Here is a 26,892-nt window from a genome sequence, read left to right as displayed (position 1 = left end):
CGTGAACCACATCTATGAGGTATTTCCTCCTTTGTGAGGGGTGTGAGATGCAGGAGGGGGCTTGAAAGAGACCTAAGCCTCTGTTGCATAAAAATTTGGCTGAGACTCTCCAGAGAAAATCCCAAATGCCTGATCCCATTGATTACAGGCCAGAGCCCCAGCACTTGTTACCAGTTGCTAAACAAGGTTACTGTGGACCTCTCTCTGCAGCTGAACCATGCACAGAATAACCTGGAGTTTCCCAGGAAGCTCCTTTTCTGCTGGGATCAGGAGGAAAGGGGGAGGGTGATACCAGTGCTCGTTTCCTGTTGATGAGCAGCAGAGGAACCCACACCCATGACCCATTTTCTTCACTGGGGAGTGGTGGAAAAATTGCTCTGGGTCAATGATAAGCTTCATCGGTCCTGTCCCCAGGATCCTCCCTGGGCCTGGCCTCAGGTGGTAGGAGGCTCTCACCTGCCGGGTCCTGCCTGTCCCCTCTGCCTTTTATTTGTGCCGGGGATGTCGAAACGTTTATTTATTTATTTATTTATTTATTTTGCTGGAGTGATTGAAAGGAGTGGAGTGATTGAAGGAGTCGTACTGCTGGAGAGCCTTATAAGCAGCGTCTTGGCCTGAAGCCACAGTGCAAGTGGATCACAGAAAGCAAGTGGGGAGCAAAAAAGCACCTTGCTGTGTGAAATGGGTTTGTCTCCGGTGAGGCGGGGTGGTGTTAGACACCAGCGTTGCTCCTGCTTCGCTGATACTCCACGGGGCACTGCAGCAGCCACGGCCAACCTGCTGGAAGGCGGCGGGATGGGGAAAGCCGCACCTTCAGCCACGGCGGGTTGCAGGGACCGGGGGGGGACTGTGGATGCAGAGAGCGGCGGCTCCGAGGGCAGGATTTACCCCTCGGCTCCACCAAGGCGGCTCCCCCGGGGCCGGGCGGGGCGGTCTCTCCCCGCTCGCCTCCCTCGGCTCGCCGCTGGCCCTGTGGGCTGGCCCCGGTGGCCGCCCCGCCCCGCCGCGCCCGGCAGCCTAGAAAAGCGGGGCCGGGGGCCGGGGCCCTTTCGGCGGCGCCGAGGTGTCCCGCGGCCGGCCGGCCATGAAGAAGGCGGTGCCGCAGGCGGCCGCGCTGCTGCTGGAGAAGCTGCTGCTCCTCGCACACCTCCGGCCGCTGCCCGCCGCCGGCACCGGCACCGACACCGACCGGGGGGAGCCGCCGCCGGCAACGGCACCGGCACCGGCACCAGCACCGCCCGCCGCCGGGTGCTTGCAGCGGGGCGACCTGCTGGAGGTGCCGCGCACCCTCTTCGTCCACTTCGGCATCTACCTGGGCGAGAACCGCGTGGCACACCTGATGCCCGACATCCTGCCCGCCCTCACCGACGACCGGCGGCAGATCCAGCGGGTGGTGACCAACAAGCGCCTCATCCTGGGCGTCGTCACCAAGACGGCCAGCATCCGCGTGGACACGGTGGAGGACTTCGCCTACGGCGGCAGCATCCTGGTCAACCACATGGACCGGCTCTTCAAGGACCGCCTGCTGGGCAGCGAGGAGGCCGCCCGCCGTGCCGAGAAGCTGGTGGGAGCCACGGCCTACAGCCTGCTCTGGAACAACTGCGAGCACTTCGTCACCTACTGCCGCTACGGCGCCCCGGTCAGCCTGCAGACCGACAAGGTAGGGGGGCAGCGGGGAGACAGAGGGCGTAGCGGGGAGAAGCCCCTCAGGTGTCGCCTCCTGCCCCTCTAACCCCGCCGCCCTGCGTTTGTCCGCTTGTTTTTTTTTTTGCAGTTCTGCGAGACGGTGAAGATGATCATCCGCGACCAGAGGAGCGTGCTCGCCTCGGTGCTGGTGGGCTTGGCGGCGGTGGTCTGCCTGGGCCTGGCGCCCTCCACCACGCTGCCCACCATCCTCGTCACCTTCTTGCTGTGGATGGCGGGCTGACGGCGTTCCCGAGGGCCTGCGGACGGCGCCTGTATATAGGATGTACACTACTGTATTTATAAAAGCACAAATTACTCACCGGCGTTGTGTAACGTTTCTTAACCTTGTGTGCTGTTTTCCAGGACCGCTGTGTCTGGCATACAGCGCATGAGGCATAGCTTACTGTGTAAGCCGAGTAATAGATTTCCTGAAAATCTCAGTCGGTACATTCTCGCGCACCCTTAAAATCACTAAAAAGTAGGGGTGCGATGCAGTTCTGCTCCTTGCCTTTAGCCATAACTGATTCTGCTGATATCCTTCACGTGCTTTAATTTCTTAGCTGCATACCTGAGTGCCTCAGCTATTGATAAAATGGATGGTGCAGTGCCACAAAGCGGTGGATATGGAGAACAAACTACCTGCCTCTTACTTTGACAGATATGCTTAATATTCAAAAGTTACTGTCTTTTTAAGAATATCCTTTAGGGGAGATAAAAGTAGGTAAACTGCCTCTCTCTGATAGCCAAAAGCAGCCCTCGCCTGGGTGCTCTGTGCTGCAGTAGTGTATCCGGCTGTGGTCTTCTGAGTTCCCTTCTGGGAAGTGCTCACAAATTTCTCATTTGTATTGATTGAATAAAGACTTGCTACGTATCGAACAACTTTCAAGGAAAGCCTGCAATACCTCAGCATTCTCCTTGCTGCTGGTGGTGGTTGGTATGGCTACAGAGGGGTTCTCGTTGGTATGGGAGAAAACCAGTTTGCTTTTTGAAAGCTAGTGACATATAAGTATTGCAGATTTCCAGTCTTTCAGGGCATGTGGCTGGGAGGAGAAGGAAAACAAATATGAATGCCCATCTAGTTCCCACTTTCCCACAGTAACTGGAACTACGTGGGTGCTGTAAAGCATCAGGCGTTGTTGGTGTGGTTCCTGTGGTCACTGTATTGTTTTGGATATTGCCTTAAAACAGGATGCCTCTTCGTGAAAGAAGACATATTTTTATACTCATCCCTTGCAAATAAGTTGTAAGCCAGCAGTCGGTGCTAAAAATCCCCAGTGTTGATGCCTTTCTATCAAGAATGTGTAAAGCTGGATTTGAAATCAAGTTAATCTAACTAATTGTTTCAGTGCTACAAAACATTGTTTTGTTGTCATTTTTCTTTGGCAATGTCTTAATGTATGCAGAGAAATTGTTCAGTTCCTGGAATGGCATGCTATACACGCACTTACACGTTCATGCACTATGCTCACCTTCTTTTCTAGTTAAAGGCAAATACTATGGTGTCTTTTCCAAGGACTCAAGCTCAGATTCACTTCTTTCTCAGCCGTGTTCAGTATCCTGATCAGCTCTGCTACCAGTTTCCATTTTTTCCTGTTTCTACAGTAAGACTCTGATTAACTATATTCTACCCCCGCTACTCCCTCCTCTAGACCTACAGCTGTTTGAAGATTGGGTTCTTGAACTGTGAGCCTCTTTGGCCGCCCTCTAATCTTTCTTCTTCTGGCTCCTCTGTTATAACCGACAAAGAATGTAAAGACCGGGGTGAAATTCCAGTCTCATAGGAAACAACAGCATTATTGCTGCAGTCATCAACTGAGAGGGGATTTCAGCCTAGCTTTCAGTACACGATCAGTCTGCAGCCTAGCGCCTAAGCAGCTGGATATCAATTACTGTTGGGTCCTTGTAAACAGCTTCTGTTCTGCTTTCAAAGATTGTAATGCTCCACGTAACTGTGGCTGGTAACCCTTTTAAAGTTAAGGTGTTTTTTTTTTTTTTTTAAATCAACATGAATTGCTTTTTCATAGTGTATGCATTAGTAATATTTACATTAAATTCCAATGTGTTTTTTTACTTGCTGTGCATAAGGTATGAACTGTAGTCACTACTGTAATTATATAAATAGAATTTATTCATTTGAAAATGTCTAATGGTCTCTTGATATGGTGTATAATGCTGTAGCATTTCTCTTACATATCCCAGAAGGGCAGTGAACAGCCCATTAACATGCAGTTACACGGTGTCTGATTACAGGTGGGCTTTTATTTTCCCCTTTATTTAGCTGGGATTTATAAGAATTCCAATAATTCTTATGATTCACTTATACAATAAACAGCGGGGTCATGACCAGTAACCAGATTGTAAGTGGGATTGTTGGAAGGCAGAGAAAAGTTCCTGCTCTAGGAACAGCTTTGCTGATGGTGTTGAGCAGGAAGCATTCGGATTAATCTGGGGGACTAAACTGGGATTTTCATAGGGGTCTCTACAGAAGAAATGAAGCCAGCTCCTTGTGGACTTCCAGAAGCATTAGAAGAGAATTTTCCTTCAAAGCATAAAGTTTTAAGAAGCTTATGAAATACTATGAAATAGCCTAGGCTGTCCTGCTGTGTCCATTCATCAGAGACAAGTAATAGCATAGGTAAAGGCAGAGAAGTTCTGCTGTGTGGTAAGGAGTTTTTCCTACCAACAGTAATTCTAGAAGAGATCTGGAAATTTTGTGAAAGTCAGGCATGAATTCTCATGTTCAGCTCAGTGGGTGGTGTATGTGCTCTGAAATATTTTGGTAAATGTCAATGTCAACTTTTTTCTGTAATTGCTTGAGTAAAAATAAGCACTTGCCCTAGGTGGAGCATTGCATTTCAGGCTTGAGCTCAAACTATCATGCCATTGAAATGAAGGAGCTACTTATAAAAGAAAACCGCGGAAAACTGTGGAGTAGCTCCACTGCTTAAAATTGTGTGTGTTTAGGAGCAGCGTTGTTCATTGGTGACTGTAAGCAGTGGTGATGGGAAGAGTAAGTATGAAGCTGCAGGTCTTCTAGTGGTGGGGCTGTTTTGAAAAGTTGTGTGGTTAAACCTCGATGTGTAATGGGGGAGTGTAACCATCACCCCAGTGCCACTGGGAAATGCAAGTAGTGAAGACATCGAGTGAAAAGGATAGATATTTCACTTCAGGCTTTCCAAAGAAAACAAAAAAAAAAATGGGCATTCATAAGGCTCGAAATGTTTTTACAAAACGTGTGTTTAAAAGAAAAAAAAAAGTTGCTAAATGGAGAAAGCCATTAGAACACTGAGCTTTCTGTTTGTGTTTATTTTAGCTCGGAGCGTAAATGATTACTCATTTTGTGGGTGAGCACAGCAGTCATCTGCTGCTTGATTTCACCTTTGGGTCCTCCTGTGCTGAAGGAGAGTGCTACATAGAAATACCATTGAGGCTTTTAATGAAAAAAAAATCAGCAATACTTGCTGTAGTCGGGGGGGGGGGGGGAGGGGGAGGGATTAAACCTGTGTGACTTGACATCATCCAGACAGGTTTTAGAAAGCAAGCTGCATCTACAAGAAACATTACAGCTGCGATCTCTATGTATTATTTACTGCATGTTCTCACACTAAATAAAGTGTCTCACACCACTGAATGATCCAGAACTGTGTTAGACGGTCTAGATAGCTAGCATCTCCTTTTACCATTGAAATTGAAAAGCTCTCAGGTGACACTCAAAGCGAGTTGTGATGTGGGCTTTGTAATTGCTCAGGACTGATCTCACTAAGCACTTAATTGCCAAGAACAGGCTTCCTGCTCTGAAGGGAAGATGCTACCTACGGCTGGCTCTTTGCTGGAGTGCATTGCACTTTCTGGTAAGCCTTACAAAAATCTTTCAGGATACTGCACTGATAAAGTAAACTATCTCCTCTACTTTGTGAATATATCACAAAGTATTTGAGGGCTGTTTTTTGGCATGTTTTCTTAAAACTCAATTCTTGTCTGTATATCATGCCACAGCTTCACTTCTGAAGTCAAGGGAAAGCTTAGGGTACAGTCCTGAGTGCAGAGGGTGAAGGGGAGGAAATGGGGCAATCTTTAGGATACCTAAATCACAGTTACACTGACTGCAGCACAGCAGCTCTGTCTGGGACAGAACTGGAGATTTTACACTTAAAACAGCTTCTGTCTCACAGGTTAGAAATCTTTTTGTGAGGTGCTTTGTTGATTTTTTTGTTTGTTTGTTTGTTTCCCCATTTATTAGAGTACTTTATCAAGCCCTGTGCCCACGTTTTACTTGCTACCTCTTCTTTATAGCATATCTATGAACTGGAAAAGAATCACTGTCTGCTCTGTGATAGCGTGATTTTGAGCAACTCAGCTGCCCAGTCCCCTACAATGAATCACATTCAGACTAGGCACCCAGCTTTAGGTGTTAAGGCAGTGAAAGTGTGGGGGGGTAGGTAATGTAGGTTTTTTTTACTTGCAAAATCAGGGCATATTAAGCATGCTGTAGGACCAGTCAGTGAGGGCTGTGTGCGTGTGAAGACTGAGACACTGCTTGGTTTGGCATGCTGGGCACAATGTGTCTGCTCTCTTGTTCCCAGCTGGAGTTTAGGGGGGCTGAAATGAGGTTGTGTTAGGGCTGAGACTAAGGGAAGGCAAATTAAGCTGTTTAAATCGAGAATTACACCATAAATGCCACAGGCTGTAATCTAAACTGCTCAATAAAATGGGCTAGAGTCCATCTTTTGACACAGTGGTGGTTCGCTGTGACTCATGCCTATATAGCAACACCCTCACCAGCACAGCGTGGCTGCGCCTCTCACAGCTCTTGGAAGCACTCCCCAGCCTGTGCTGTCCCAAGGCGAGCTCCAAGAGAGCACTACTTAATGTGGGCTGCGCCTGGGATCATGCAAACAGCCAAGTAATATGGACGAGCACCACACGAATAGACAAACCTATTCTATGACCTCCTTTCATAGATTCACCTGGCCAGAATTTTAAAGTAGACCTGGCCTAGCCCATTTGTTACTGAAAACCTTGAATTCCTTCATGGAGCAGCACTTGAGTGGAAATGGCAATCCTGTGTTCTTAGGTGTGCACTAATGTGATGTCTACAGCATTTCTGGGGACATGGGAGGTCTGGTCCTAGGGCCTTCTCAGTCTGCCTTCAGGAGAATCACCAAACTTTTGATAAAACTATGAGGTGGCTGCCTTTCACCTTTCCTAATTTTCTCTCATGATTAGGTCAGTTGATGACTGAAGTACTTTTATCAGGTTGGGCAGCACCTGTGGCTCCAAGTTTGAAGGACAAAATGGCTCCCTGTTCCCTCAGGGTTGGAGCAGGTTCTCTTGGGGCTCAGTGTGTTTGGCACCCCGAAGAGGGCTGTTGGTCCTCATGGTCCGTGGGCCTCAGTGTGGTTCTGAGTGGGAACCAGGTACCTAGGCTTAGTCAGGAACTAGAAATGCTAAGTTTGGGATGTTTTCCTACTTTGACACAACACAAACTTTCAGGCAGATATAAGGAAGAGGCTATCAGGTTGGATCAAAGATTTGCTGCTTTGGTGTAGTGGGATTTTTTGGTGAAGTGTTCAGATACCTGCTGTAACTAACCATTGCCTTTAGTTTTTCTTTCTTTTTTTTTTTTTTTTTTTTAATTCTTTCATATGTCTCCCATGTCTGTAACTGAGACAACAATAATCTTCCTGTCTTCTTTCCAGATGCCAGACTTGGTTAATATTTGCATAAGGTTGTGAGTTTCTTGCATTGAACATACCAAACAAATGAAAACATGGGTCCTTACCAGAAGGCAACTTCATTGCCTGTGAAACCCGAGTTTTCTGTGAGGCTAAGGAAATATACTACTTTATATAATTAAGAATACCAGCAAATTTAAAGGTTATGCTCTGCTAAACTTGTCAAGCTACAATGTTCTGTACAAAGCTAATGTTCTGCATAGTCTTAGGCCAGACTCAGACTTGCACCTGTTTTCTTGCAGTTTTGTTGACAACACCTGCACACTTCCATGTAGCACTACACAGAAGCACAGGGAAGAGTGGGTCCGTTACTGCCACATAGTAGAAAAGAAATTAGTAAGTAATTCTACTCAAAAATGGGGATATGTGGGTGTAAAGATAACGAGAGGTATCCTGCACCCTTGGCTGAAAGATTTAGGTAGTTAGGGTTAGGTGTTAAACACAGTAACTTTTGCCATTTCCATTTGTGAACAAGATTATACTTAACTCCAAGGAAATGCTCAGGAGCAGGGAGGCTCCTGGTTTCAACCACATTCATTCAGAGTTGTTCTAAGCAATGTGCACAGTATAAGTAGCCCGGAGCCAATGATTGCCTGGTGGCCTCCAGAACCTGAAGTGTTATAGCTGTGGAAAACACGTAACTGCATCTAGCCCTAGGGGAAGAAAGCTATTTGGTTTGACACCATGCTATCACATCTCTGTTGCTTGTGAAACCCGAACAGATACCCCCTCGTGATCCTGTCCTGTTTTGTAGTCATACCAACTTGCCTGAAGTATGAGCTTAGGCTCTGATTCATGCAAATATGCCCCAGACTCTCAGTTCCATGCCAAACCTCATGTTATTCATGAGTTACTTTCCATAGGCTGTAGCTCAGCCAGTTTCCGAGGAGTCCTTCCCGAGGTATCTAACTCTTCCAAGTTTTGGAAGAGAAGACTGAATGCATTACTCAGGGCTGAGAATCGCTCCAGACTGGAAGGTGTCTAAGGCCTAAAGTATACTTGAAGATGTAGCTCATGACATTTACAGTCATGTTGCTGTATCCCATTCCTTGGTCTTCCACAAAGTTTGGGAAGCTCCTCTGGAAATCAAGGTGTGTAATAGATTAGGACATGACCTGGACAAACAGAGGTAAACATAACCTCTCCTCATTCAGTGCATCAGCCATTGAGCACTGACAATTGCATGGAAAAGGTGACACTTTATTTTTTTATTTTATTTTATTTTTTAGGCATTACGCCCAACTTATGTTGGCTAGCAGACTGCTTTGGTCACACCATAAGAACAACTCAATTGTCATTCTAAATAGTTATTTGTACAATTTGATCATTTGCAGACCAGGGTTAGACTAGAAATGCCTTTCAAAAACTTGAAAAGCAGTAATACTGGAGAAAGCAGTATTTCTGCTTGGCCAGCAAACTGAAATTCCAGTGAGGAATGGAGCATTTCTATTTCTGATATCTTTGAGCAATTCCAGTAACTCCTAAACTGTTAAAGTATTGAAAATTATACAGGCAGTAGACCCGATACATAGTCATGAAATACATTTCAAAATTATAATGAGGTTTTTATGACTTGTAAAGCGTTTTTTTACAAGCAAGCTGAAAATATCCACCCAAACCAGTTATAGAAATTACTTTCCCTCAATAACTTTCTAGTTTGCATTTTCAGTTTAGGGAATGTATGTGTTAAAATCTCTCTCACAGACAGTACTCAATCCTGCAATTAAATATAAATCTGTGTTGGCAACAACCATTTTTTTCTTATGGAAAAGACACTGAATTTGTGACGTTAGTTGTGAGCTCGCTATATCTGAGCAGGAAAGGAACGTGGGACAGGAGTGAGACATCTGCTTATACAAAAAAAACACATTTGATCCTAACAAAAAAATAGGTTACCTAAAAGTTTAGATTTTTTTTTTTTTTAAATCACTTTACTTGCAATGCATATTTAAAAATACCCCAGCAGGACACATTCTCAGCAATTCACCAGACCCACCACCAAGTACATAGTACTCCAAGCTTTTTTATTATAACAACACCATTCCGTTACATTTCTTCCAGCTAAAATCAACAGTGACTTTGTTACTGGCTTCACATGGAACAAGACTAAATATGATGTACTCCCTTCCATTCCCTGATCTCCCCAATATCTTGTGCCTGCGGCAACGTAATGATGGTGTTCAGAAATAAACATCCTGATCACTAAGGAACTTGCACTGAATTATGATTTGAAGAATCTTACAGGCCATAAACTGTGCAGCTTTATTTTTCATAGCTTTTCAAATCTATTCAGACAACTGCCTACAGCCAGTTCCTTCTGTGCTGCCACTTGCATTTCTACCTAGCTTTTTGCTAGTTTAGGTAATGCACCTTTCATCTGGCTTCCCAAGGTCTCTTCCTGTGAATACAACTACTCCCATTATTTTTTAGGAAACTTGGACTCTTGATTCAGAGCTGAGACAAGCATATCCTTTACAACCAGACACTGTTAGCAGCTTAATTACCTTTGAGGGCCCTGAGCTTATAGTGGAGGGCCAATTTTTTTTCAGCAATATGGGAACAAAGGAATGAACTTGGCAATATCCAAAGGTCGGTTTAGCCCAATATCATTCTCTGCCAATGAGCAACAGTGAGTGCTTAGGGGCAGGGTATGGGTACAGGCAGAGTCTTGATGTAGTTTCAAAAATTTCCATAAGCAACAATTCATGATGTTCCTGTTTTGAAGCCTGCATTCATTACATCAAGTGTAATGCTCACCAGTGAATTTACCCTACCTGAACTTTTCTTATTCCTATTTTAACTTCTCTGTCTGGCCTCTAAATGGTTCAATGGCAACATTAGTTACGACTTATACAGAAAGGCACTTTATTTTAAAATGACTGTCTGATGATTAAATTAGCTGTTCTTCCCTTCTTTTACTACAGGGAACAATGAATATTCATTTTGCATGCCTTTTCTCCACTTAGCCTTAGAATTCTCAGATGTTCCTGGTACGGAACTCAGATTTAGTGCTTTCCACACATTCATGCTGGGATTCTTCTGAAAATGGTTCATTTGGCACCATTCTTCCGGTACAATGGCTGCTTTCAAAAATTTATTACACATTACACCTCTCAGTCCCACAGTATCATGCTGGAGTTTCTTTAGCCTTGAATATGTCCAGCCTTGCCAGTTTGTTACTTTAAGTTTACTAATTCCTCATAAAGCGGCTTCTTTTGATCCCTCAGTTTAGGACTAATGTGAGGATATATTTCCTGTAAAAAATAATTGTGAAAATTAATGGCTTTACTGTGGAAATCTCTTTTTTTTTTTTTTTTTTTTTAATATTGCTGATACACACACACATACACATATATATATAAAGCTATGGCTAATCACGGAACCATAGAATGGTTTGGGTTGAAAGAGACCTTAAAGATTTCCCAGTTCCAACCCTGCCATGGGCACGGACACCTCCCACTCGATCAGGTTAGTCAGGGCCTAGTTCAACCTGTCCTTGAACACCTCCAAGAATGGGGCATTGACAGCTTCTCTGGGCAGCCTGTTCTAGTGCCTCACCACTCTCTGAGTGGACCTCTAATCTAAATCTCCCCTCTTTTAAACTATTCCCCCTTGTCCTATCACTGTCTGTCTGTCGCTCTCCATCTTTTTTATAAGCCCTCTTTAAGTATTGAAAGGCTGCAATAAAGTCACCCCAGAGCCTTCTCTTCAGGCTGAATATCCCCAGCTCTCTCAGCCTTTCTTCGTAAGAGAGGTATCTTTCCCCAAAGGCCCTTTCTTTATTATGTGTCAATTCTCTGACTCTGGCAAATGCCTGACTTATGGTTTATTTTTAATGAGGCTTTTCGTTATTAGCTTTTATGTTAGCAAGGTGGTCTGAAACTTTTTTACCCTTGTTCCCTGGGGTTTTTGATGTAACGAGCTTACTGCGCTCCCTGTTTGGGAGGGTTGCCCTGTCTGAAGGGCAGCCCTCACAGCAGGCCTTCGCCTCCTGTGGCATGGGAAGGAGGGTGGCTTCTCCCTGGTGCCCTGTGTGGGCAGGAGCATTGAAAATCCCCCATTCGTCAAGACCTCGACGTGGTGTGGACGATGTTGCACCATCTGCAACTGATGGGAGAAGGGAGTTGCAGGCCTTGCTCAAAATAAGAACAGCCGTGGCTGACAGTCCTTCTGTTAAGATCAGCTAATCCCACCTAGTGGCTTTCCAGGGAAGGTCTTGCAGTCGTTCTTTACCCATGTTCTCCCACAGGCCTGTCAGCAGAATGCTGTGCCAGACTTTTCAGCAAACTGGGATCACTTAACACTGGCATTGGCCCGTCACGCACCGCTACATCCATGCTTTTGGAGCTGGCAGAGCTGAGTAAGTATTGAAGCTTACTGAGGAGGCACAAAAGTGTTTGTGCTAAATTCCCGTTTCATTGGTGTAACACCTAACCAGAAATGGGGGAGGGACAGCTAAGCTGCAGAGTACTTTGATTTCTTCATAGGTGTCCACAGTGTGGTGGTTCCTGATTTAGTTTTTCATTGTAGTTTTGATTATGTCTCTTGGCCTCATAAGGAAAGCACAAGTTAGGTACAAAAAAGGCATTTAAAAATAATGTTGTTAGCCTTACTCAGTGAATACTACCACACACACACACACACACAAAGATAAATGATGACTTTCTATGTGTGTCTAATATATGAAAGCGTATGAAAGAATCAACAAAAGAACCACAAAAAAGCAGGTTGCATTGTTTCAGACTTCCTTAATTATGTCTCTAAACATAGCACTATCTCCTTAAAGTCTCAGGAAAAATACAGAGAAAATTATAAGGAAGTATCATAAGTTGTTTAATTGTAATTGGCATTGACAGTCCTGAGTTTCCTGAGCTTCCTGACTTAAAAGCTAGTTAGCAGTTCACAGCAGCTGGATAATAAATTAAAAGGATGTGAGCTTGATAAATCAATGCCTTTCAGGATTGTGAGAATAAACTGGAATTCAAAGTCAAGTATGAATAGCCTAAGGAAACAGCGAACACTCCACTTTTTAAGCTACCATGAACATACTTTAAATATTTCATTCTAGGAAAAATAAAAACTGAACCTTGTTCTCCCCTGCTGCACTCAATATAATTTATTTCCAGAATGATTAAATATTCAATAGGTAAATCTTTAGTCTACCTTGTAAACCTTCAGTTAATATCTAGGTCAGATCAGATATGACCAAAGACTTTACAGTTTGATGCCTGTTTGGTTCCAATGCTGAAACCATGCTATAAAACTTCCACAGAAACTACCATAAATTAAAATATTTTCTGACAGGATTTGCAAAGAAACCAAAAACTGAGCAGTGACTGAGATGGAACCACCTCTGACCTTTCCAAGTCCTCCGGTGAGGACTGGGACACCAGTGGTATGACTAAAGGAAGCCTGCTCTGCAGCTCCTTGTGCTTCACATCGGTGTGGAAAGAAAATTCTGGTCTCGAGTTTTGTTACAAAAGTATTTCAAAAGTGCCAGAAAAGCCAAATTTCTTTAATTGCTGCTGTTGCAGACATGCAGGGGATATGCTGTCATTTCAGGTTATTGTCTGCCTAAAAAAACAGATGGAAAAGCATTGTGTAACTGTGTAGAATCAAAATACTGCAGTACTAAAGGAAAGGATTCTCCATCTTCTGCAGCTCTTCCCTCCTTCCCGTACTATCTTCCCTTCTATTTTCTGACATTTAGCTCTTCTTTCACCAACCCTCTGCAGTGTTACTTTTTTCAGCAATTCCAAGCTGCTCCTTCCCTTCTCTGGGTCAGCTGCATTCCCAGAGAACAGCCATTTCATTGATTAAAGGTAGGGTTTGTCGCACAGGGTTTTGAGAGCAAGATATAAAGGTGGAAGAAAGCAATAGCTCTGGAGGTCATGATGGAAAAAAATGAAGAGATTTTATACACCTCATTATAAACATTTTACTTCACTGTACTCAGCGATATTGGTTTAAAGTTGGTTTAGTTCAATTTACTTCAATAAAACTGTTGATATTCACGTTCATCTAGGTGAGCACAGAACATGCTTCAGAATTGATATTCTTTTCATATTCATTGCACATCTGCATGTTAAAAATCATATGTGTGTCTTGAAGTGGTTTACAAAGGAAAGAAAACAATTCTGTATGATGATTTCTCTACATTGTTGCCCCTTATGCTTCTTCCAGCAATGTCAGATTTTATATTTAAAAAGGATTGCAACTCTTCAGAGGCAAAAAGCTGAACAAGAGCAAATGGTACTTTTCAAGAAAACAGACCCTTCGGGCACTGGGATGCCTTGTTAGGAGGATCCTACAAAACAGGCATTACAGCTACTTGATGAACTGGAACCTGAAAGAAAGTGGACCGACTGACTGAAATTAAGTCTTTCTGGACAGCTTGGTATAATTAGATTTACAATCATATTATGTCTAGGTTTTCTACAAAGACCTTTGTTTAAACTTCAAAGGATGTCTGCTTCCTTTTAAAGTATTTCCACTACCTACATATCAAACCTGTCAGAGTGCAGAAATACTACATACCCTCTTTTCCTGCTCCAGGCCATAGTAAAATTTACTCTGACCAAAAGAATTAAAAAAAAAAAAAAGAAGAAAAAAAGGAAAAAAAAATCTTATGCTTCTATTAAAACATATTACAACTGCAGTGGCAGTCCACTCCAGGAATATATGCTGGGGCTTGCTAGCATTCCAATGAAACAGAAGTTAAAAAACATCAAGGACTTCTGTGTTACAGCTACCTAAAATAACTTAAAGGAAAAGAAAAGCAACCGTCTGATGCAGTGCTATAAAATAAAATGTGTAAGAAAAGGCCTCTTTCACGTTTTCAAATTTAGCCAAAGGAATAAATGTCATAATCTTGGCATCTCTGCCCTCATTCCTCATCCATCAGATTTGTGACAGTTTCAAAAAGACATTCATGAAGAAACTAACTCAGTGTCTCCTTTATATTAAGAGGAATTGAATAAAGCTTTAGGGCAAATAGCACATTATTTGCAATTTTAGGTAATTTTCTAACCAGAATTTATGCCAAATACTTATGACTCTTGTAAAATAACCCCCCAAAAGGCTTCTATTTATCAGGCTTAAATGTTTAACAGGTATGTGCTATGGTACCGATTAAATAAGGCGGTAAAAACTAAGTTCTCTGATAAATAACAAACGTTCTTCTGAGCCTGGTCCTCTTTCCCATCTTTTAGTAAATCTTCATTAAAAATAAGTGCATTAAAATATGTCATGTCTTTGGATAAGTGGTATTTATATATGGGGGTGGGGAGAAGAGAGAGTAATAACTGAAACTGTCTCTTTGCTGTGAAGAGTTATCACTCCTAGAAATGAGAATTAAAATGTTCATTGACCTTCTCCTTCCTTTACGAATCACCTTTACAAATGATGGCTACTGATAAATGAGCTGTGTCTTTTGAATGCACAATGCAATCCAGTACTATGTGAGACAAAGGGGAAGACACGAAAGCAAGGCAGAATTCACTGGTGGCAGTGCCTATCTGGAGGAGGAACAGAGAAGGCTTGTCCCCTGCAACTGTTCCAAGTTACTTGACACAATTACACGTTGTATAAAAGCATAAAATTAACTACATCAACTTTTTAAAATAAAAGATTGGCTGAGAAGGTTGCTTGTTGAGGACTCTTCTAGCTTTAATACAAGAAAAGCTATGTTTTTGAGAGCGTTATCTGGGTTCAATAAGTAGATTTGTTCTAGCCATGACATGTTTTCAGCTATGCCAAGTCTTTTTTTGAATACCTGAAGTTATCCGATAAGCTGTTTGATATAAATATAGTATTGTATTCCCTTGTAAATACTTCCTTACTGTTAGAAAAGACTCAAAAATATTAAGCTCAGACTTTATCACATTTGACAAGTCACAGCAGAATCCAAGACAAATACAGGTTAGAAACAGCTGTTCATAGTAAAACTTAATTATACTGAGCAATTTGGATTGTCAGAAAGAAACAGCTAACACCTGTGGGCAAGGCAGTAGTGAGAGCTCTAATACCCAATTAGCACACATGGAGCAAAAGAAGAAAAGGATCTTAATTTCTGTTATATAGGGAGGGGTCAGCAAGAAAACCAACTGAGTCTTTAGTTCCTACAGCTGACTTTGATGTTTAATAAGAAATAAAAACTAAGACTTTTTTTGCTATTTTGATTTTCTTTTCTTCATGTGATGCCATAAAGAGGAAGATCTGACAGCAAAGTTGTGTGTTTCCTTAAGATCTGCTGCTGTTGAATTACTGCAATGGGTTAAAATTCCTTGCTGAGCAGCTGCTCATCAGCAAACTGTAAGTTGTACCTCAGAAATGGTTGTGCACGGTCACCTGCCCAGTGAGATGTCAAATTTGTGAAATTCAAAGAAAATGCTGAAGAGGTTTTTCACTTAGAAGTCGTTGCTCATGTTCTTTCAATTCTTTCCACTAGCAATAACAAATGAAACACATGGGGTTTTCTGCCACAAAATGAGGAGTCTCCAAGGTAACAAGGGCACTGAGTTACAGATAAAACACACAAAACTTTGTTTATTGTAATATACCTCTAATTCATTCCTATTAGAGGTTTCACAGCTGAGTTAGATACAGTCAAAAAACCAGCAGGCACCTGAACAAAAAAGGTGGTGGCATTTAATCTTGAAGGCAGTAGCATTTTTGGCCATTCAGGACTTTTAAATGGTGTCATATCACTTGTAAAACACACAGTGAGTGTATCGTGCCATTATTGATAAAAAGATAAGCTTTTTCTTTTTAAAAAAGAAACTCAAATAGATAAATATTTAATATGCTCTATTAAAATACAATTTTATGATACTATATATTAAAAAGTAGACTGCTAGAAACTCTAGGACATATTTGTAATAAAGATGAATTTGCATGTCCTTAAGCTAAATTTCTTGGGATTCTCTGGTATATTCAAAACCAGTTTAGGCAAGGTGTGTAAGGAAGGAAGTTTCTGCTCCATGCTTCTTGTCAGTGAGAGTCTTTGGTTTGCTAGATACGGAAAATTGGCTACAACACTTGGATAGCAACAAATTGAAGAACTTCCATGCCAATTCCATACTTTTTATTGACAGCTGTGCACTTGATGCGTGCCCATCAAAGCTCTGTGCCTCCAGCGCCTCTGAGGAGCTTTAATACGGGCTCTGAAGCAGTGCTAAAACCACAAGGCCTTCAGAGCCCAACTGCTTTGGGAAGGGCCTGTTTTTGTTATGGCACTAACAATTATGTTATTAGGCCTGGGTAAAAACTGAACTACAACAGCAGGAATTGAGAACAGATTTATTTCACTGAAGCATTACATTGGCCAACAGGAACCAGCACAACAGTAAGCACATGCTTACACCACAGCCTATCCTAAATGCCCAGACAGGCCTTCCAAGAACAGTTATGAGCCAAAAAAGACACAAAAAAGCTGCCTCTGAGCCCAACAAGGGCGCCTCCTGCCTAAAGGAGGGACGGAGGCCAGTCCGAGGGGCGGCAGCATCCCGTGCGCGACCCTCAGGAAGGGCCCTGGGGGGGCCGCCGCTCCTCCCTCATGGCGGCCCCACCTCGTGCTCTAACGCTCCCGTCAGCCCTAACGGCCCGCAACGGCCGCCATTTTAAAAGAGCTCGCGTGCCCCGCCCCGCTGCCCTCTGCCTCACTCTGACTGGCCAGCGCCTGCTGTCAATCACTCTCGCGCCCACCTCAGCCGGCTGCTGATTGGCTGAGCCGGGGCAGGGAGAGGGAAAGCCGTGGCGGCGGTGTCGGCTCTGCCTGGCAGCGGTGCTGTGAGGGGCGGACGGGCGGCGGTGCCGGCCTGAGGGAGTCCCGCTCGGGTAAATGGCGCCCTGAGGAGACGGGCGGGGTGTTTGTGGGCTGCTGGCCGCGTCCAAAGCTCAAGGTTTTGAAGTCAAGTTTTAGGGGATTTTAAGTTTTTTTTTTTTTTTTTTTTTTTTTTTTTTTTAAATTACTGTTTTGTGTTGGGCGTCGCGCGAACGTTATCTTTCCAGAATGGTTGCTTACATAGGTTCCTGTCCCAGAATGAATACCTGGTTGATAGAAAAGAAAAATGCATATATATGTATATATATATATATTTATATATAAATAGATCGATATTACTACCACAGATTTACATAAACTAGACCGTATGTAATTATGTACACAACTCACATTATTACTCAATACTGCTATAAATCTATAAGCTAAATTCTGTATAATTATATACACAAAACCTTTCTTTTTCTGGGATGGAAAAAAAGGAGTTGTGTTTATTCTATCAGTGTTCTAATTAAGGGACATGTATAGGCTCTTAAAGCGTCAGCTGTTGTGGAAAGACTGCACCAAAGAACAGGGCCATGACTCAAAAACAGGGCCGTGATTCAAAGCTTGGTTAAAGGGGCTAAGCTGTTAGGCAAAATAATGCAAACACAGAACAGTAATATCACAGTATAACATGCATTAAATGTAGCGGTGGAAGGGGCTTAATCATAAAACCAGTCTAGCCACAAGTATGGCATAAATCTTCTGAAAAACCTTTATAAATGTACACAGACTTGCTTTAGATTGAGGAACTGTTGTGGTTTTAATGGAATATCTAAGTGAAGAACAGTAAGACTTCTAACAACCATGGGGCTGGTTAATGTCTTTAGTATGGAGGCAAGAACTTGATCAGTGTGACAAACAATCATCTGAATACCCTTCTATGTGAAAGGGTGGGTGGGATAAGTTTTGTTACGTTACCTATTATGTATGGCTTTATTTTTAGTAATTCTTGTTTTTTGTAGCAGTAGGAAGTTACCTGGATGGCTGTTGTGTGAAAAATAAGCTGTGTAGATAATGGTGCTCATTTGGGTAATGAAGCTAGAAGTAAAAGTTCACTGAAGTTTAGTTTGTACAAAAAAAACAAGAGTAACAAGATGAAGAGGACAAGGTGACTTCTGCTTCAGACTGTAGAAAATGAATGCAATTATAGCTGCTTCGGGATCCTTCTTCCTTTTCAGCAGCATTGATCAATTTAATGCAGCAATGGAATTAATTCAAGTTTGGTGCAGCACTTGAGCTAATTTGTTTCTTGGGACCTTGAGTGATGGGAAGTCCAACGAAGAGACAGGCACATAAACGCTTACTCTTTGTGGTTTAGTTCCCTTTATTCTCTGCTTTCCATATACTTTCCTAGTGAAGATCTTAACTAGGTCCAATGAAGGAAACTTCATTGTTCAGCAGATAATTGTGGTTTGACAAGACGTTTTTTGTGAAATCAAGCCTGGTATTAGCTGTTTTTTATGGTGGGGGTGGAGTGGAGAATTCTTCAGGATGTTACTTAGTGAAGCTTCAATTTATTGAAGACAAAGCAAGATAAAAATATAAAGGGCATTAAAGAACAAACAGTTGTAGTTGATGTTTCTCATGGTGATTTTTTTTTTTTTTGGCTGCATGTCTTTTGGAGAATGAGGGACATACCACGTGGACGGACCACGGACCAGGGATTGAAGTGTTGAAGAAGATTGGCTAAGTATAGTGGACCTTACGGCATAAAATCTTGGGAAAAGAAGAAAAAACAGGGCAAGGAGAGAAAGTCAGTGGAAAAAATCTGACTTCGAAGTCAGACTTTTGTGAGTAGTGTGACTAGTAAAGTTCTTAATTACTGTGTGGTTTTCTGGGTGTGATTAGTTTCCTGTGACCTAGATAACAGAAACTTAAAGCTGTTGTAGGATATCTTGGCACGCTGGGAAATAGCGGTCATGGCAGCAACAAGTCTTTTGATAAAAGCTTGATATTGATAAACCTTTTTCAGTTTTGATGTGAAAATGGATAAAGGCATGAAAATAAGGACCCTGGGGTGGAATTATTTCAGCTTCTTAGTTTTGACAGACAGTTCTGCCAAGTTTTATTATATATTGGTTTTAATTAAATTATTTCTGTTCCTGAATTCTTTGAATTCTCTACATTAATTAGGCATGGACTTAGTGCATTTCTGAAGTCTTTTTTTTGGACTCAAATCCAGTTCTAAAATCATTGGTACTTCCATAAAATAGAGTAATAAGAGAGAGGAATTTGTCCCTTTGAGTAGCGTTTAGGTCTCTATACAACTGTGATAACAAGCTTTATGAAAGAATTCATTATTGTAACTTGAAGGACAGCATACCTAGAAAATAGTCGTGATACCATTTGTATAAAAAAAACAAAAAACAGAATGTATAATTGCTGCTTCAAGTTGAAGATTATTACAGCTACGGAACAGTGTTTTGAAAACAAGTATGTAGATGATAGTAATTGCATGTAGGATTGCAGTCTTACGCTAAGTAAAGTCACATTAAATAGCCAAATGTAGCATGAGTTGTGTTTTTCCGTGCTTTGGTAGTTTCTGTATACAGGCAACAGCTTAGACTTACCTGACCTGAAGTATCTGTGATATTCTGTTGAAGCTGTTGCAGATATGCATGAGGAAAATACAGCTGCAACGAATGGATGTGGCAAAACCAGAAGTAGTACTCAGAATGAGGCGGCCTTACTGGCCCTGATGGAGAAGACTGGATACAGCATGGTTCAAGAAAACGGGCAAAGAAAATTTGGTGGTCCTCCACCAGGTAAGCATTTCGTTTGAGATCACAAAGTTGAGGTTTTTGTTTAAGAATAGCAATACCCTTAGTTTTGAGTAGAACTCATGAAGAGTGTTTTTGTTTAAAGACCTTGCAAGGGCATGCAACTGGCATGATTATGGGGATGCGTGAAACTAATGTTTTGTGCTGGAAATGCTGAAAGCTTATGAAATAAATGGATAAAACTCGAATGATTTTTGTTGTTTTCATTTTGATTGAAGAAACTTAAATACAGAAGGAGGAATAGTTCATTAGGTGTCTTTCTTAATTACATTTTTTTCATTGTTCTTGTATTCAAGAGTTAGAACACATGGTTTTGTTTTCTTTTACCAAAACATCATTGTGTTTTTTATTCTCTTTTATTTGTTCTTGAGAATGTTTTAAGAAAAGAGGTGGTTTCTAAATCATGTAGTTTCAACTTCTTGGGTATTTACTTTCTCCTTCGTTGCTGCTGTGTTGAGCCTGATGACTTTTTTTTTTTTTTTTTTTCCCAAAAATGCATTTTCAGAAAAGTATCTGGCTTTGATTTTGAGAGCCATGGAAGATGGGTTTGTCTACTCTACCCTTAGTTTGTTAAAATGGTTAGCATCTTTCATGCTGAATTCAGGCTTTTTTTCTAGTCTGAAATAGTTTTTCTGAGTTTTCCTGATAAGATATTTAGTACCTGCCATTCTCTCTAACAATACTGTCAGTTACCTATATATAATAATTTTGCCATAAGTTGTGGCTGTAACTCTTCTTTTTGAGACAGATTATGCATTTACACAAGCAGAAAGATGGTAGATTCTTCGTGCTGCTGTTTTGGATCATTCTCCCTAGTGAGCTGTGATCCCATGGCTTTAAGTCATGTTTGTAAGCCTGAGCTCTACTGCTCATTCCTACATGGAGTTTAACAGACAGCTGTATCAAAATGATTGCTCTTTAGAAGCTTTTCCTGACTAAAATTACCTGCCCACTTTTATCAGCATTGGTAAAATAGAAGAAGAGAGCCAAATGAAATTCTTTTGAAAATGGCCCTGAATACAGAACTGCAGGGCTTTGCTGGCTGCTTTCTGAGAATTCAGCCTGTTTCTATGCTAATATATAAATATATTTTTTTTCTCATAATGAAAACATTGTGTAATGTAAAATTACAATTTTAATTAGAATGTTACAGAATATTAGGTGTATTCCTTTGGTAAAAAGTATGTTTATTAATGGACTTTGTTAATCTTTCCTGAAATGAGATCTGTTGGACAAGATATTTTCCATAGATCTGTTCACTGACATTAATTATTTGTCTACTTCAGGTCTTCATGTATTTTCTTATTTGCTTAGGCTGGAAGTTGCCCTAAATAACTGTGAACGTTTTTCTAGGACAAGTGAGACTTGGATGTTTGAGATGGTTTCTGAGAAACTACAATTACTATTTGCAATTTTTTTGTGAATCTTGATTGTTTATGACATAGTTCATATAAGCTTATGTTGCTGTTGAAGGAGACATAGCTTCGTTTTTCTGTTACCATGCTGTTTGTTTGGCTGTCATATTATCCAGAGCAAGCAGTTGATCTGGCTCTAAATTAACCATAAAACCTGATTTATTAATTATTTTTAATTTTTCGTCACCTTCACTGTCAGTAGCAAGGTTCTTGTCACTTGAGGAAAGTATATCAGAAAAGTGTTTTTGAAAAAACAAAACAATTTTAATTACTTTGTTTGTTCCTCTGCTTAGATTGCTGCAAACATAATATTCTTATATGTGTAATTAGTGTACAGTTTATAAACTTAATCTGCAAGAAAGCAAAAATTTCCTAGTGGTTCTATTTAAAAAAAATAAAAATTAAATTCAGGAGTAAATTACTTGCCCTTTGGTGATACGTATGTGAGGGAAAAAATGTAAGTTAATTACAGAATAAATCATATTTAGGTGATCGTGAAATTCAAGCCAAAGTGAAACATTTAATTATTTTTCTTGTTGTAACTTGATAACTGTCATATTTTCCTTTGCTTCCTTATGCTTTGTCATTTCATACTCATACTTAGTTACCAATTTTTTTTTTCTAACAGTTTTGTACCCCTTGCTTTCTCTTCTGTAGAGAACCTTTCTTGTCAAAGCCTTCAAAAATATACTAGTTATGATTGAATGATTTGTCTGAGTTGAAACTCTTTTCTAATTTATTTGCCTAACTTAAAAAAATAAAAATGAGCCATTTTTTTTTTTAATACAGATTTTGGGAAAATAAATGACGTCATTACGGACCATTACTCCGTATTTTTAAAAGCGTATACTCATTTTTTAGATTATCTGTTGAACATGTATGAACGTGGCATGTATGGCAGAGATACAGTCTTTATTATACATCAGTGTGCTTGGCATAAGGACAAGATGCATGGATCTGTTCTGTGGATTTTACTTTTTTTCGCCCCTTAGCATCCAATTCCAGCATGTGAAAACTGATCCATTTTAGGAGGAAGAATATTCAGTGTTCTTGGGAACTGAAAAAAAGGATGGTTTCATATCCTACCATCCTTAGGGATTTCTTGTTTTAGTGGATGAATGGAGATGGTGAAACCAAGATGTTGGACCTTTTGAGTGGTATTGAGGGGGGACAAAAAGCTCTGGGGACTTCCGAAAACTTCTTAAAATGTGGGCAAGAAGTGTGATGAAATGTTTAAAATTGTAAAATGTTAAATGTAGAAAGTAAAACAAGTTCTTCCTCTAGCAATTGAGTTACCTCATATCAGTTGTACTAATAAGTAACACATAGTTTTAAGGGGCAAAAAATGATTGAAATGTAGACTCTGACAACAAGCTTGTCAGTGTTTTAAATGTTAGTTTCAGTGGCTTGTCATCCAACTTCAAGTGAAAGAAATTGAAAAAGAATTTAGAAAAACAGCAAAAAAAGGAAAGAAAGGACTATTGCCCTATGTGTACAGTTTGTATTTAAACATAAATACATAAGATGAGAATATACCAGTTTTAAACAGAGACTGATAGTAAGTAAATAACTCCCAACCCCAGATTGTGTGTGGAGGTGTGCCTGTCTGGCATTTGTACTAAGGTTTCTGTTGGACAATTTATTTTAAGGTTGGGAAGGTCCTCCACCACCTCGTGGATGTGAAGTTTTTGTGGGTAAGATTCCTCGTGATATGTATGAAGATGAATTGGTTCCTATTTTCGAGAGAGCTGGGAAGATCTACGAGTTTAGGCTGATGATGGAATTCAGTGGTGAGAATCGAGGCTATGCTTTTGTAATGTACACTGCTAAAGAGGAAGCCCAGCTAGCCATCAAGATTCTTAACAACTACGAAATTCGTCCAGGGAAGTTTATTGGTGTCTGCGTCAGCTTGGACAACTGCAGACTATTTATTGGAGCTATTCCAAAAGAAAAGAAGAAACAAGAAATACTGAATGAAATGAAAAAAGTTACAGAAGGAGTGGTGGATGTCATCGTTTATCCAAATGCCACTGACAAAACTAAAAATCGTGGCTTTGCTTTCGTAGAATATGAGTCTCACAGAGCAGCTGCAATGGCTAGAAGGAGGCTAATCCCAGGTAAACCTCTTTTTAATTAAATCAAATTCTGGGGTAGCAGAATACGTAACTCTTTTTTTTTTTGGGGGGGGGGAGGTGAATAGTAATCTCTTTTCTCTTTGATTTATTGTACTTTGAGAGTTACAAAACTGTAGTAGTGCTTTTCAGCTAAAACAGTTTTTGTTTATGAATCATTTTTTAAAATAAGTGAAGTTTTAAGCAGTTCTGAGAACAAAAAAAAAGCGTTTTATTAACACAAGTTACTGCAATTTACAAGATAGATATTGGCTTGGGCAAGCATCCAGTCTTCATTTGCATGTACTAGTCTCTGCACAGGTGTTCTTTCAAAGCTGAGCTCAAATTGTGTCCCTTGTTTTCATTGAGAGGTATGAATGACGTTACTGATATTTCATATTTTAAAGATGGTTGGAAGCAGGTCTTTAATATTTTCGTAGAGAATCATTTGTTGTGATTATTTTCTTTAATTATTTCAGGTAGTAACATTTTACAAATTTTGCTTAAGTGGCAGACAACAGAACCGTCTGTTTCTGGTGGTGTGCATCATATTTATTTGCTTCTTAGAGAGGTAATCTATAAGAATGGCTTTGTTTTCCTTTGCGTCTTTCTTATTGATGTAATGCTTCTTTGCTGTAGGAACGTTCCAGCTCTGGGGTCATACTATTCAAGTAGATTGGGCAGACCCAGAGAAAGAAGTTGATGAAGAAACAATGCAGAGAGTCAAAGTGTTGTATGTAAGAAATTTAATGCTCTCTACTACGGAAGACACGATTAAAGCTGAATTCAACAAGTTCAAGCCAGGAGTGGTTGAACGTGTGAAGAAGCTGAGAGACTATGCTTTTGTTCATTTTTTCAACCGAGAGGATGCAGTTGCTGCCATGTCTGTAATGAATGGGAGGTGCATTGATGGAGCTAGTATTGAGGTAACACTGGCAAAGCCAATTAACAAAGAAAGTACTTGGAAGCAACATTTTAATGATCAGATAAGTCCCTGTTCTGAAAGTCTCTTAGGGTTTCCCAGCAAAGAGGATGGTCATCAAAAATCTGCATGGAAACAAGCAAACCTTTCAGTTCGTCTTAATGGGCAGCACAGTCCAAGCCCCCCTGAAGTTGAAAGGTGTACGTACCCATTTCTTCCAGGAACAAAGCTTACTCCAATTAGCATGTATTCCTTAAAATCTAGTCACTTCAGTTCTGCAGTAATGCACCTGGATTATTTTTGCTATAAAAATAACTGGGTACCACCAGAATACTACCTGTATTCAACCACGAGTCAGGATGGAAAAATACTTTTGGTGTACAAGGTACTTGTTCCTAGTATTGCATATGGTTCCCAGAGTTACTTCATGCCAGACAAACTCTGTACAACATTAGAAGATGCGAAGGAATTGGCAGCACAGTTGACACTTCTGCATCTAGGTAAGCATAAATGCTTTTAAATAGTTCTTAAGAAACAAAGCTAAAAAAGTTAACTTCAACATTGTTCTTTGTGTATAGTTTTGGAAAGCTCTTTTTGCATTGCTCTCTATAGACATTTTCAGCACTATAATGGTATCATTGGAGGGTTCTTGAAGTGAAACGTGCTTTTTAATTATTTTTTCTAAACCAAAAAAGGGAGAAAACTGAGATACAGTTATTCTTAATTCTTTCGAAGTTTAGCATCTTCATTTGTATTTATTTCTTAAAATTAGAATGTGGCTGCTAGAAAGTAGAAGTTCTAATATTATAAAAACCTATGATATCTGTTCTTCTTGTAACTGAGAAAGCAAATTATTGCATTTCTGACAGTCCATTATCCCTCCTTCTGTTTGAAGTCAAAATACGAAAATAATATAAAATGTAATGTTTGACATCTGGTTCCTGTCCAGTATTTTTCAATTCTGTAATACTGTGCTGTAGCATCCAAAACACAGAACTGATTTCTAGTGCCATGTCATTTCATTAGTAGTTGTAGCAGCCCTCAGCTGATAAAACATTCAAAATGAAATCAGAATTTCGGCCCTTTGGTAAATGGATTTGAAGGCTGTTACACAGACATACCATATGCTTTAAAAATATGTATTTCCAGATGAAACTTTGTGTAATTTATTCCATCTGCTCTTATCAGCAAATGTACTTTCTCTTCCCTTCCTTTTTCATCCTGGTGTATTTCAAGATGAGATAGGACTGACCTTTATAGGTTTGCAGGTATTATGAACCGTCACTTGACTTCTCTGATCTGCTCAGTAATATTCTTGTGTATCAGTACCATGCTTTCTTTCAGCATGCCTAGATCTGTAGGTGCTGTATTGTGAAATGAATTCTTGCTAGACTTTTGTGCAGCAACAGGAATATTTTTCTGTCATTAAAAAATATTTCTAGTTATTTCTAGAGCCAGAGGCTTCCTTTCTTTCCGTGAAGAATTATATTGGAGATGATAGGCTGTTCAGCTAACACAAACTAGTTCATTGTCCTATTCTATGTAAAAGACTTTTAGGTAGCTTTTATTACCATTTAAAAGAGGGGCAAAGCAAGAGTTGTTTGGGCCAAGGCATAGTTCGGGTTTTGGAGTGGCCATAGGCATGTTACCTACAAGCCTTATCTAATATCTAGGAATTTCATGCAGTTTGTACTTCTGTTACTTTTATTTCAGTATATTAAAGAGACCACAGTGGTTTTTACACTTTCTAGTTTTAGGAAAAACGTGTTAGAATGTCAGCCTCCTGAGGCATGAGCTTGCAGGTTGAAAGGCACAAAATTCCTTACAGGCAGTGTCTGAGGCATCGGGCTTGGTGATGCTGGATTGTGCAGCTCTAGATAGCGGCATGGTAAGATTGCACAATGCAGCTAATAGTCATTTCTGATTAGCTGTGCATGCATCCAGCGCTCAGAAATGCATCCACATTGAATAATTGTTGTTTTTTTTTTTTTTTTTTTTTTAAAAAAAGTAAAATTATGTATGGCTTACTGCTTTCTCTTCTCAAAGTATCTTCTGCTGTTGGTTATAATTTTTTGGTTTGATTCTTTTTTAGATACGAAGGGAGGATAAATGAGATTAGATAAAGAAGCGTTTATTATAATGGCTTCACTTAATAATTTTGGTCCAGTAACCCTAAATTTTTAGGGGAAAAAATGATAACCACAAGGTTAATTGTGCTCCTGTGTTAGTGACACTTCATTTCCTAAGAAATGCTTCAAGACAGCATTCTCCATTCTGTGCTTTGTTTCCCTGCATATCTGGCCGTGCATATCTGCCCATTTTGTGGCTTAAAGCTACCATTATAAAAAGGTGTGCTTGAAATTGTTTTGGTGATTCTTTCTCAGAGGAGTATAAGAGAGAATTCTATAAGAGAGAAT

General features: G+C 40.6%; 1 protein-coding gene across 1 annotated transcript; it reads left to right on the top strand.

Moving 5' to 3' along the window:
* Positions 1 to 1,076: 1,076 nt before the first annotated feature.
* On the top strand, positions 1,077 to 26,584 carry LOC309877360 (putative RNA-binding protein 46; the record flags this gene model as incomplete). Its single annotated transcript, XM_082758632.1, has 6 exons — positions 1,077 to 1,660; positions 1,775 to 1,862; positions 19,851 to 20,012; positions 23,092 to 23,559; positions 24,193 to 24,975; positions 26,568 to 26,584. The coding sequence occupies exons 1-6, from the start codon at positions 1,085 to 1,087 to the stop codon at positions 26,582 to 26,584; spliced, it is 2,094 nt and encodes a 697-aa protein (XP_082614758.1). The 5' UTR covers positions 1,077 to 1,084.
* Between the last annotated feature and the right edge of the window lie 308 nt (positions 26,585 to 26,892).

This window comes from Aythya marila (assembly GCF_965140915.1).
Source record: "Aythya marila genome assembly, chromosome: 4".
Lineage (NCBI taxonomy): Eukaryota > Metazoa > Chordata > Aves > Anseriformes > Anatidae > Aythya > Aythya marila.
The sequence above is the reverse complement of the archived record's forward strand: the minus strand, read 5'-3'. Positions and strand labels throughout refer to the sequence as shown.